The sequence below is a fragment of the Lithobates pipiens genome, unplaced genomic scaffold (genome assembly GCF_037356315.1).
Source record: "Lithobates pipiens isolate NorthernLeopardFrog02 unplaced genomic scaffold, aLitPip1_a1.2 Scaffold_35, whole genome shotgun sequence".
NCBI lineage: Eukaryota > Metazoa > Chordata > Amphibia > Anura > Ranidae > Lithobates > Lithobates pipiens.
The window spans coordinates 8928671-8942320 of NW_027507811.1; the positions used below are offsets into that span (position 1 = coordinate 8928671).

Sequence of the window (13650 nt, forward strand, 5' to 3'; positions counted from 1 at the left end):
TTGGTGACTTCGGATATGAGGTCATTCTTTCAGCCGACCCATCGACAGGTGTCATCCGGATCCAGCATCAGGGAACGCCTAGACCGTCAGGTGTCCGACTACATTGGGTTAACGGCCGATGTGGACGCTCTGAGGAGTGATGAACCCCTAGACTACTGGGTGGGCAGGCTTGACCTCTGGCCAGAGCTTGCCCAATTTGCAATCGAACTGTTGGCTTGCCCCTCATCCAGTGTCCTGTCCGAAAGGACGTTCAGCGCAGCAGGGGGGATTGTGACCGATAAGCGTACTCGCCTAGCTCACCACAGTGTTAACTACCTCACATTTCTAAAAATGAATGAGGCATGGATCTCGGAGGAATTCAACACATGTGACCAGTAGACCATGTATATGTCTATAAACTATTTTTTTAATCAAGCACACAGACCTTCTTAATTCATTTGGCTCACTTCCTTGACCCAAAAAAGCACACCGTACTATATGCCCCTACCCTCCTCTTTGAAGAGGTTGAGCGGTGTCATATTTCTACTGGGGCTGCTTATGATATCCCTGTGCTGTGCTGACTTCCTCCTGGGGGTTCTTATTATGAAGGGATCACACTATCCCTGTGCTGTGCTGACTTCCTCCTGGGGGTTCTTATTATGAGGGGATCACACCATCCCTGTGCTGTGCTGACTTCCTCCTGGGGCTGCTTACGGTGCTGCTGTCAGTGCTGTATGTCACGGTGCTGCTGTCAGCGCTGTATGTCACGGTGCTGCTGTCAGCGCTGTATGTCACGGTGCTGCTGTCAGCGCTGTATGTCACGGTGCTGCTGTCAGCGCTGTATGTCACGGTGCTGCTGTCAGCGCTGTATGTCACGGTGCTGCTGTCAGCGCTGTATGTCACGGTGCTGCTGTCAGCGCTGTATGTCACGGTGCTGCTGTCAGCGCTGTATGTCACGGTGCTGCTGTCAGCGCTGTATGTCACGGTGCTGCTGTCAGCGCTGTATGTCACGGTGCTGCTGTCAGCGCTGTATGTCACGGTGCTGCTGTCAGTGCTCTGTATTACGGTGCTGCTGTCAGATGCCTCTATCACGGTGCATGTGTCATTCCGGTATGTCACGCTGCTGGTGATCATCTCCTGCACCCTCTTCTTTGCCTACCCTGGTCCCTGACCTTCCCTCTCCTCCATTGCCTTCATTAGCTCCATAGTCCTGAATTGTTAGAACAATTTCCCAAATAAAATAAAAATGCTTGTAGTTATCGATCCCAAATTCACCTCATACATGTATTATGTCATTGTCCAGATGGTGGGACTACGTTTTACCCCCTAATAATTACCACGTGGCCGCAAATTCGACATGAAGGTTTGCAAAGTTCGCCTCCCATTGAAGTCAATGGGGCCCGCGGCGAACGGTCGGTTTCGCGAACGTTTGGGTCCGTTCGCATTTCGCGTTCGCGAAACGTCCCGTCGGAAGTTCGTCCATCACTAATCATCTCCACATGTCAGAGTGTTCAATCACTTTATGTTCCCGACCCTCAACTCCACCTACCTGATGATGGTGGGGGATGGTGTGACCTTCCTGTGTGGAATCCCGGGAATACAGAGGACGGGGACATCTCTCTGATGGGTTCCTGGTATTTGGTGGCTCCATCATGTCCTTGTGTCCATCTGAAAACTCCTCCATCACTCCATACTCCTCTTCAATAATAACAATATTATAATCCCCGAGGTTTCCACTCTAAATATATAATAAAACATTCATTGTAACAAACATGCTTTTGTACTATCACTGTACAATCAACGATTGTTCCTCATCTACCTGATGATGGTGGGGGATGGTGTGATCTTCCTGTGTGGAATCCAGAGGACGGGGACATCTCTCTGGTGGGTTCCTGGTATTAGGTGGTTCTATAATGATGTCCTTGTAGAGATCTTTGCATCCTTTCAAAAGCTTCTCCGACACACCATACACCTCTATATACTCTTCTTTAACAATATTACAATCCTCGAGGTTTCCTCTCTAAATATATAATAAAACATTAAGTGTAACAAACATGCTTGTGTATAATTCAGAATTACCAATAATTGTCAATCATCTACCTGATGATGGTGGGGGATGGTGTGATCTTCCTGTGTGGAATCCCGGGAATACAGAGGACGGGGACATCTCTCTGGTGGGTTCCCATTACTGGATCCATCTGTAGGAAACACACACACTGACTGAATACATTGTTTCTATGTGTTTATCAGATGATGGGGGATGGGTGGAGCCTCCGTACTGCTCTCTCCTTTACAATAAAGTCTCCTCTTACCCGGTGATGTGAGGGGCGGCTGATTGTCCATCATGACGTCCTTGTAGAGATCCTTGTGTCCTTCTAAATACTCCCACTCCTCCATGGAGAAATAGACAGTGACATCCTGACACCTTATAGGAACCTGACACACACAATGATACAGTCACCATCCAGACACATCCCTTGTCTGTTACTGGATAATGACCCAGAATTCCCAGAATCCTCCTCACCTCTCCTGTCAGCAGCTCCATCATCTTCTTGGTGACTTCTAGAATCTTCTCCATGTTGTGTCTCTCGGGTTTTAGGGAGTCACATGGAGGCACTGTGATGGTCATATGATCACCTGACTTCACAAGAGGAAATCTCTGTATTGGAGAACCAATAGGAACATCATGTTAGAATCCCAGAATCCTCCTCACCTCTCCGGTCAGGTCTGTGTTTTATTAATAGAGATAAGAGTGATGTCATGTGACCTCCCAGAATCCTCCTCACCTCTCCGGTCAGGTCTGTGTTTTATTAATAGAGATAAGAGTGATGTCATGTGACCTCCCAGAATCCTCCTCACCTCTCCGGTCAGGTCTGTGTTTTTATTAATAGAGATAAGAGTGATGTCATGTGACCTCCCAGAATCCTCCTCACCTCTCCGGTCAGGTCTGTGTTTTATTAATAGAGATAAGAGTGATGTCATGTGACCTCCCAGAATCCTCCTCACCTCTCCGGTCAGGTCTGTGTTTTATTAATAGAGATAAGAGTGATGTCATGTGACCTCCGAGAATCCTCCTCCCCTCTCCGGTCAGGTCTGTGTTTTATTAATAGAGATAAGAGTGATGTCATGTGACCTCCCAGAATCCTCCTCACCTCTCCGGTCAGGTCTGTGTTTTATTAATAGAGATAAGAGTGATGTCATGTGACCTCCCAGAATCCTCCTCACTTCTCCGGTCAGGTCTGTGTTTTATTACTAGAGATAAGAGTGATGTCATGTGACCTCCCAGAATCCTCCTCACCTCTCCGGTCAGCAGGTAGATGATCTCCAGGGTGAGGTTTAGTATCCTCTCAGTCATGTGACTCCGGTCCTCCTCCATCCTCATTGGTGGCGTCATCTATGAAGGTTTTCCTGTAGATAAATAACACTGATAAATAGAACTTTCTGGAACAGGGTACCCGAGGCAACAGTGACTCTTTCGGGGGTGAACACTACAGAGGCAATAAACCATGTAAATTGGAACATAATTTACAAACGAGATAGCACCAGAATCGGTAGACTATTGGATAGTCTACAGCATGGGTCTTCAAACTATGGCCCTCCAGTTGTTGAGGAACTACAATTCCCATCATGCCTAGTCATGTCTGTGAATGTCAAAGTTTTACAATGCCTCATGGGATGTGTAGTTTTGCAACAGCTGGAGGGCCGTAGTTTGAGGATCCCTGGTCTACAGCCTGGTTCAAGCGCAACGTTTGGACCTCCTCAGTGTTGACTTCCTAACTATGGGAGATATACACACAGGGCTTTAAACACACAGTCCCTGCTAATTTCCCTCCCATTGGCCAGTGGTAAATGTCTGTTGGTGGCTGGCGTTGGGGCCCAAAGTCTACGTTGGAGCTCCCTTATTAGAGCTTTGTTTTTCGGAAGAGGAGAAACTCTCCAATAACACATCCATGGAGTTCCAAGAAACGGGTAGTGCTGTCTTTTTAGGCAGAAATGTAACAATGCTTACAAAAGGTCTCCCACTACTTTGGAGTCCATGACTAGAATTCTTTCCTCTCCTGGGTGCTCAGAACAGAGTCACCGGATACAAGGACTGGCTCACTTTTGCAGTCTCTAAAGGGTGATGGCAGCAGTCCTGAAAACAGCAAATAGTGACCCCGGGTGATATAGTAGGAAGTCCTGGATGCAGATGCTCTTTCTCTCTCTCTGGACACCCCAACCCCCGGTGGACCCCACACAGGCCAACAAAAAGGGAAACAGTCTCTCTTCAACCATGGGAAATGGTCCTCCACCTGCAGAATGGTGTCCCCTTTGCTCCAGGGCATGGTCCTCTGCATACAAGAGGTAGTCATTATGGAAACAACGGTCTCTAAGGGTGCAGCGGTAGTCCTGTGTTCTCTAGCCTGTCCTTCACACTCACAGCTCCTCTTCCCCCTCTATGGCACTAAGGGCCTTCCCATAGCACGGCTCCTTCTCCTCGCTCACCCCCCACATGAGACAGTCCTGCACAGACGGGGCTTTTCCAGTCCTCTGTGCCCCTTTCCAGCACTGTTCTCTTGGAACATGTAGTTCTTGGAACTCCATGGATATGTTTTGGGAGAGTTTCCCTCTTCCGAGTTGTGATAACAAAGCTCTAATAAGGAAGCTCCAAGGTAGACTTTGGGCCCCAACGCCAGCCACCAAGAGACATTTACCACTGGCCAATGGGAGGGAAATTAGCAGGGACTGCGTTTTCCAGTCCCCTGTCCCCCTTTCCAGCACTGTTCTCTTGGAACATGTAGTTCTTGGAACTCCATGGATATGTTTTGGGAGAGTTTCCCTGTTCCGAGTTGTGATAACAAAACTCTAATAAGGGTAAGGGAGCTCCAACGTAGACTGTGGGCCCCAACGACAGCCACCAAGAGACATTTACCACTGGCCATTGGGAGGGAAATTAGCAGGGACTGTGTTTTCCAGTCCCCTGTCCCCCTTTCCAGCACTGTTTTCTTGGAACTCCATGGATATGTTTTGGGAGAGTTTCCCTGTTCCGAGTTGTGATAACAAAACTCTAATAAGGGTAAGGGAGCTCCAACGTAGACTTTTGGCCCCAACGCCAGCCACCAAGAGACATTTACCACTGGCCAATGGGAGGGAAATTAGCAGGGACTGTGTTTTCCAGTCCTCTGTCCTCCTTTCCAGCACTGTTTTTTTGGAACATGTAGTCCCACACAGTCTCCCTCACATTTTTGGCCCTTTTTCTAGTAACTACGGTCACTACCGAGTCAAGGTCAACTAGGGCCCAGGGCAAACCTGCCAAACTGCCCACTCCAAGATGTATGAGCATCATGTGTCAGCAAAAATCCCCCCCCCGTCCCAAAAAAAAAAACTAATCGAGCACTAATCTCCTTGCTTACCCTCTAAGCATAAATCCACCCTCTACCCAATACTAATCTGCCCCCCTACTGAAATCCTTCCTTCCAGCACAAATCTTCACCCCCCAACCCCCCCCCACCAAGCTCAAGTCCTCTCTCTCCAAATCCCCACCCCCAAATAAAAATAAATCACCTCTCCTAGCACAAATCCATACCATATCACTTCTTCTAGCACAAACCCCTCCTCCCAGTGCAAATTATCCCCCCAATCCCCCCTCCTAGCACAACCCCCCAGCATAAATACCCCCTAATCATCCCTACTAGTACAAATCTCTCCCCCCTCCTCCCCCCAAAAAAAGAAAAACAAATCACCCCTCCTAGCACAAATTCTATACCCCTCAGTTTTCCCCTGCAAACACAAATACTCTCCCCCCACTCTAAAACCCACCCTCCCAGCACAAATTCTCCCCCCAATCCCCCCTTCCTAGCACAAATCCCCCCTCCCTCCTAGCATAAATACCCACGGTATATATCAAGGGGTATGAATACTTTTTCAAGTCTTTGAAGTGGTTTACCGGGGTTATGGATGCAGCTATCAGACATAACCCTGGTCATTTTTTTTTTTTCAGCCAGCAATTCTTATTGTCGTTTTAGAAGGAGGCGACCCCCTCCCACCGGTGTTTCTCAGGGGCTTACCGTTGAATGAATGAATGAATGAATGAAATACTTATATAGCGCACAATGCGAACTGAATCGCCTCTAGGCGCTGTGGCGAGCTTTGATCATCTGCTAAAAGAGGAAGGTCTTGAGTTTTTTCCTAAAAGCCAGGTGATTTTCTTCCAGGCGGATGTTGATTGGTAGAGCATTCAATAGCCGAGGCCCTTGGACAGCGAATCTCCGATCCCCCTTGGATTTATACCGGGCTTTGGGCACGAGGAGGAGGTTTTTGTTGGCTGATCGAAGACTGCGGTTTGGTGTGTAATGATTTATTTTCTCCATTAGGTATTGCGGAGCTTCTCTATGCACGCATTTGTGGGTGAGGCAAAGGGTCTTGAACGTGATCCGATTTTTCACGGTTAGCCAATGTAAGCTCCTCAGTGAAGGAGAAATGGATTCCCAGGGTTTTTTTCCTGTTATCAGCCTTGCCGCCGTGTTTTGGATCAGTTGTAATCGCGCAAGTTGATATTGTGGTAATCCTATGTAAAGCGAGTTTGCGTAGTCCAGTCGTGAATTAATGATTGTTCCAACTACCACTGCTTTGTCATTCTTTGGGATAAAAGGGATGAGTCTGCGAAGCATGCGCAGCAGATGGTGAGATCGACTGACTACTGCTCCTATTTGCGCATCCATTGACATTTGTGCGTCTAAAATAACCCCAAGACTCTTGGCTTTGGTCTTTGGGGAGATAGTCTGCCCAAAGACGGTTGGTGGAGACCAGGAGGTTTTGGTTGCGGGCTTATGATTTGGGTGTAAGATAAGAAGCTCTGTCTTTGATTGGTTCAGCTGGAGGGAGTTGGTGGTCATCCAGTCCTCTATTGATTTGAGGCAGTTTTCAAGTTGTTGTTGGTGATCTTTTTTTCCATTGATCCGGAAATAAAGTTGCGTGTCGTCAGCGTAAGAGTGGAAGCAGAGATCTGAGCATCTGATGATTTGAAGGAGTGGGCGAATGTAAATGTTGAAGAGAACGGGTGACAACGGAGAGCCTTGAGGGACTCCGCAGGTGACTGCCCGAGTTTCGGAGAGGAATTTTCCTAGTTTCACTGTCTGTGACCGATTTCCTAGGAAGGACGCGAACCAATGGAGATCTATGTCTTGGACTCCGGCTACTTCTGTGAGGCGGACGAGTAGAGTATTGTGATCTACTGTATCAAACGCTGCACTTAGGTCTAGCAGTACGAGGAGACACGGCTCTCCGTCATCTGCTGCTTCGAGGGCGTCATCCCAAATCTTGAGGAGAGCTGTTTCTGTTCCATGACCCGGGCGGATGCCTGATTGCAGCGGGTCCAGGAGTTTGTGAGTATCCAGGTGAAGTTGTAGCTGATGTACTACAGCTTTCTCCATGATCTTAGAAATGGTGTTGAGGCTTGTAATTGGCCTACGGTTGTTTGGATCCTGAGGGTCCAGGTTTGGTTTCTTGAGTAGAGGTTTGACGATGCCTTGTTTGAGGATGCTGGGAACAATCCCTTCGTGGAATGATCGGTTTATGAGGTGGGTTATGGTTGGAGCCACGATGTCGGAGCATTCTTTCAGTAGTTTTGTGGGGATGATGTCAATAGGTGAGGTACTGTCACGCAGTTTATTAATGATGTTTTTTGCGGTGTCTACGGTAATTGGGGATAGTGAAAATTTTGGCGGTTGCGGTATGTTGGTGCGGACATCCTCTTTATGTATTTGCTGGCTGAGGTCGGATGTTTTCTTCTGACAAATTGTTTCCCTGATGGTTTTGACTTTATCGATGAAAAAATCTGACAGTTTGTCACAGTAATCCTGGGATTCGCTTTCTGGGGGTTCTAGGCACACCGGATTCATTGATTGATTAACCAGTTTAAACAGTTCCCGTGGTTGGTTTGCGGCCGTTGAGATTGTATATGAGAAGTGGTCCTTTTTGGCTTTGAAGATTGCTTTCCGATAATTCTCTGTCAGACCGGCGAGCCTGAGAAACGATCTGATGGTTCGCGCCACTGGTCACAGAGGTGGGGGTGAGAAAAGACCACCTCTATGAACAGGGACAGGGGGGTCTCCAAACTGTGGTCCCTCTAGTTGTTCAGGAACTACGATTCCCATCATATCTAGTCATGTCTGTAAAGGTCAGAGGCCAAACCTCATGGGACGTGTAGGTTCCATAACAGCTGGAGGGCCGTAGTTTGGGAGATCCTTGATCTAGGAGGACCCGAGCGACGTCATGACGTCACTCTCAGTCTAGGTCAAAATATATTTGTTTTTTTGTAGAATTAAATCAATTTTTAAATCAATTTATTTTATTTTTTTATCTTTTGCTTTCAAAGGTAGAGGAGATATCTGGGGTCTAGAAGACCCCAGATCTCTCCATAAAGAGGACCTGTCATCCCTTATTTCTATTACGAGAGATGTTTACATTCCTGGTAATAAGAGTAAAAGGGATAAAAAAAAAATAAAGTGTAAAAATAAAAAAAAAACAGTTTCTTGTGAAAAAAAAAAATTAAAAGCGCCCCCACCCCTCCGTGCTTGTGCGCAGAAGCGAACGCATATGTAAACGGCGTTCAAACCACACATGTGAGGTATCGCCGCGAACACTACAGTGAGAGCAATAATTATAGCGTGAGGCCTCCTCTGCAACTGTAAACTGGTAACCTGCAAAAATTTTGAAAGCGTATAGAGATTTTTTTTTTTTAAGTATTGACGTTTGTCGCCATTCCACGAGCGGGCGCAATTTCAAAAAAGCGCGACGCGTTAGGTATCTATTTACTCGGCGTAACGTCATCTTTTATATTATTACCAAACAATCGGGTTATATCCTTCCTTATATCCTTCCTCACCAGAGCCCCTTTTTGCGATTCGGTACTGCGTCGCTTTAACTGACAATTTGCGCGGTCGTGCGACATGGCTCCCAAACGAAATTGACGTCCCCCCCCCCCCAAATCGAACTTTCTTTTGGTGGTATTTATTTGAGGATTCTGAGTAATTTTCTAGCAAAAAAAAAAAATACAGATTTTTACTTGTAAACAAAAAAAGTGCGAGAAAAAGCCTGGTCCTTGTGTTAAAAAGAAGCAAAAAAAAAAAAAACATAAAAAAAAAAAAAAAAAAGGGCGGAGATCTCTCCCAAGGTCCTCTAAAATACATAGCCGACCCTTGAAGGGGTCTCTGTGCTTTTTAAAAAAAATAAGCCGGCAATGAAATGTCATTTGCTGCCCATTTTTACCACATTTTTTTCGGCAGTACTTTCTGTACATCGGAGAGATGCCGCCCCCCCATCCCGGAGAGGATGAGGTCACCCCCCAGGCATGTTTTCCGAAGGAATTGGACTTTCAGAATGATCCAATTTAAGCATATTAAAAAATCACATTGATTAGGAATTTTGCGTAGCAGCATCTGCTAAAAGACGTCACGGTGACTATGGAGGAAGAGGACGGATATGACGGGGGGGATTACTGGGTGTAAATATAAAATAAGATCTTATTACCTCCTCACCTGCCACTTCCAGCAATGTCTCCTCTCTACTTCCTCCCGACTTACTTCTGACCCGGAACTTCTTATTTATAACCTGACATCACTTCCTGTCTGTTCCTGACATCACTTCCTGTCTGTTTTCCATAAAGACGTCCCATCTTGGTTAGACGTGAGATCACCATCTTGTGGAGCTCAGAGGAACTGCAGCCCCCGAGAAACTGTCTCGTAGTGTGAACACGGCCTTGTGCTGTGTGTGTATATACTGTATATCCTTATAGATGGGGGTCACCTCCACTCCCACCAAGGGGGATAAGTATTTTACTGATTAGGTGGGAATTTGGGCAGCTTTAATTTTGCAGCAAAATTGATCACAGATTTAGTCATATTTAGCCGCAAATTTTTTCACATGTGGCATTGCTTAGGAGAAATTTGTTTGTAAAAAAAACTAGCTACCTTGAAGAACATCTTTCCATGTGGCTTTGCAAGCCTTGTGATGCCCCCCATTTATACAAAGAAGACTCAGGTAGTGGTAGAATGGTAGAAGTGGTAGAATGGAGGACACGGGTCCCCCCCTCACTGTCCTTACCAGCAAGCAGTCCACCTCTATTGCCAGAAAGCTGCCCCAGTAAAGATGGAGATGGGTGCCTTCTCTTTCAGCATGTCCCACCTCTGGGGGATGGATGCAAAGAACCCCAACAGAGAAGAAGAGATGGAAATGGCTCCTAATCCCCAGAATGTGATTTCCTTTTGGGGAAAAAAATATGAAAAGAAAAACTCCCTAAATTATTATTCACGATTTATATAGCGCCAACAGTGCTTTACAATGTATGGGGGGGACAACACAATTACAGTACAATACAAAAGGTACAGGAGGGACCGGCTCGTAGAGCTTACATTCTAAAGGGAGGGGGTGGTGGTACAAAAGGTAATAGCTGCAGAGAATGAATTGATGGGGGGGGTGGCTCGGGGACAGTTGTTGGGTGGGTGCGGGATAGTCTTCACTGAATAAATGAGTTTTCAGTGATCTCCTAAAGGTGGACAGGTTAGGGGCTGATCGGACATACTGGGAGGGAGTTCCAGAGGATGGGAGAGGCTCTGGAGAAGTACTGAAGGTGGACAGGTTAGGGGCTGATCGGACATACTGGGAGGGAGTTCCAGAGGATGGGAGAGGCTCTGGAGAAGTCCTGAAGGTGGACAGGGTAGGGGCTGATCGGACATACTGGGAGGGAGTTCCAGAGGATGGGAGAGGCTCTGAAGAAGTACTGAAGGTGGACAGGTTAGGGGCTGATCGGACATACTGGGAGGGAGTTCCAGAGGATGGGAGAGGCTCTGGAGAAGTACTGAAGGTGGACAGGTTAGGGGCTGATCGGACATACTGGGAGGGAGTTCCAGAGGATGGGAGAGGCTCTGGAGAAGTACTGAAGGTGGACAGGTTAGGGGCTGATCGGACATACTGGGAGGGAGTTCCAGAGGATGGGAGAGGCTCTGGAGAAGTCCCGAAGGTGAGCATGGGAGGAGGTAACAAGGGATCTAGAGAGCAGGAGGTACCGGGAGGAGCAGAGGGGACAATTTGGGCTGGGATATCTGCAGATGAGGTTGGTGATGTAGATGGGGGGGGGGAGGTGATGTTGTGGATGGCTTTGTATGTTAGGGTTAGCATTTTGAATTTTATATGATGGGGGAGGGGAAGCCAGTGAAGGGATTGGCAGAGAGGGGCGGCAGTCACGGATTGGTTAGTGAGGTGTATTAGTCTAGCAGCAGAATTCATAATAGACTGAAGGGGGGAGGAGCCTGTGTAAGGGTCGGCCATTAAGGAGGGAGTTGCAGTAGTCAAGGCGGGAAATAATCGCGGAGTGAACGAGTTGCTTTGTGGTGTCATTAGTCGGGAAGGTGGAATTCTGGAGATGTTGCGGAGGTGAAGGCGGCAGGATTTAGCCAGTGATTGGATGTGGGGGCTGAAGGAGAGGTCAGAGTCAAGGATTACACCCAGGACCCCGACATGTGTGGAGGGACCAATGGTTGTGTTGTTGATATTAATGGTGAAGTCATGGGGGGAGGGGATCGTGAAGGAGGAAATATAACGAGCTCAGTTTTAGAAAGATTGAGTTGGAGGAAGTGGTGTGACCTCCATACCGATATGTCATTCAGTAAGTTTGAGATATGTGAGGAGATGGAGGGGGTGAGGTGAGGAGTGGAGAGATAGATCTGGGTGTCGTCGGCATAGAGGTGGTATTGGAAGCCATGGGAGGTTATCAACTGGGTAGAGGTATAGAGTGAGAATTGGAAAGGCCCAGGGACGAAGCCTTAGGGTACCCCAACAGAAAGAGGAATGGGAGTGGAGGAGATGAAGTTGTGACACTGAAAGTGCGCTGAAATAGGTAGGAGGAAAACCAGGATAAAGCAGAATCACGGAGGCCAAGGGAGTGGAGTTTGCTGAGGAGGAGCAGGTGGTCAACTGTGTCAAAGGCAGCAGAGAGGTCTAAGGGTATGAGTATGGAGTAGTGCCCATTGGTTTTAGCAGTTAGTAGGTCATTGGTGAGTTTTAGTAGGGCAGTTTCAGTAGAATGTTGTGGGCGGGAGCCAGACTGTAGGGGATCGAGAAGGTCGTGCCTCATTCGGTCATGGACAAGGCGTTCGATGAGCGTGGAGGCAAACGGGAGCAGGGAGATGGGTCTTAAGTTATTCAAACAGGTGGGGTCTAGTGAGGGTTTTTTGAGTACGGGGATAACCAGTGCATGTTTGAGCAGGGAAGGAAAATGCCCCCTATACTCACCTAAATATATGGTCACATGACCTTCTAGTTCTGAGTCTTCTCTGTTCTTTCTATGCACAGGATGTAAGGTGCTTCTTCAAGCGTCCACATCACTGCCTCCTTGACATGATCATTTCCTATTGGCTGCCGAGCCAGGGTCCTCTTATGATCTAGAACAGCCTTTCTCAACACAGGAACCCCTGAAATAACTTTCCGGTCACAGGGAACCCCTGATAAAAATTACAACTCATGATACATTAGTGTGATGGTCAGTAGAAAGAATGATCCTTACACTTGTGGTCATTGGGAAGAATTTCCCCCTTACAGATAGCTAAAAAGATCAATGGTGTCAGTGGGAACTTATCTGAGAGGCAGAAATTGCTCATTAGTCAAGGAACCCCAAGAAACCTCTGGAGGAACCCTCGTTGAGAAACCCTACTCTGGAGGAATCTTAGGTTCCATGGAGACTAGTTAAGGAGGAATGTTCCTTACACTTGTGGACATTGGGAAGAATTACCCCTTAAAGATAGCAAAAGAGATCAGGGGTGTTCGTGGGAATTTATCTAAGAGGCAGAAATTGCTCATTGGTCAAGGAACCCCTGGCAGCCTCTGGAGGAACCCTAGTTGAGAAACCCTACTCTGGAGGAATCTTAGGTTCCATGGAGACTAGTTGAGGAAGAATGTTCCTTACACTTGTGGACATTGGGAAGAATTACCCCTTAAAGATAGAAAAAGAGATCAGGGGTGTTTGTGGGAATTTATCTAAGAGGCAGAAATTGCTCATTAGTCAAGGAACCCCAAGTAACCTCTGGAGGAACCCTCGTTGAGAAACCCTACTCTGGAGGAATCTTAGGTTCCATGGAGACTAGTTGAGGAAGAATGTTCCTTACACTTGTGGACCTTGGGAAGAATTACCCCTTAAAGATAGCAAAAGAGATCAGGGGTGTTCGTGGGAATTTATCTAAGAGGCAGAAATTGCTCATTGGTCAAGGAACCCCTGGCAGCCTCTGGAAGAACCCTAGTTGAGAAACCCTACTCTGGAGGAATCTTAGGTTCCATGGAGCCTGGTTGAGGAAGAATGTTCCTTACACTTGTGGTCTTTTGGAAGGATTACACCCTAATGCCTCGTACACACGACCGGACTTAGGTCTGACAGGGTTCTGACAGAGTTCTGACAGAATTCTGACAGAGTTCTGACGGACTTTCCGAATGAACGGACTTGTCCACACACAATCACACCAAAGTCCAACGGATTTGAACGTGATGACGTACGACTGGACTAGAATAAGGAAGTTCATAGCCAGTAGCCAATAGCTGTCCTAGCGTCGGTTTTAGTCCATCGGAATAGCATACACACGAGCGAATTTTTCGGTAGGAACTGGGTCCGGCAGAGTTCTGGCGGAAAAATTTGAAGCATGTTTC

At 47.3% G+C, this 13650-nt stretch overlaps 1 protein-coding gene across 1 annotated transcript; it reads right to left on the reverse strand.

Moving 5' to 3' along the window:
- Positions 1–2222: 2222 nt before the first annotated feature.
- On the reverse strand, positions 2223–9543 carry LOC143955999 (uncharacterized). Its single transcript, XM_077466128.1, has 3 exons — positions 9490–9543; positions 3278–3387; positions 2223–2638 (listed from the first exon to the last, which is right to left on the reverse strand). The coding sequence occupies exons 2-3, from the start codon at positions 3371–3373 to the stop codon at positions 2288–2290; spliced, it is 447 nt and encodes a 148-aa protein (XP_077322254.1). The 5' UTR covers positions 3374–3387; positions 9490–9543; the 3' UTR covers positions 2223–2287.
- Positions 9544–13650: the final 4107 nt, after the last annotated feature.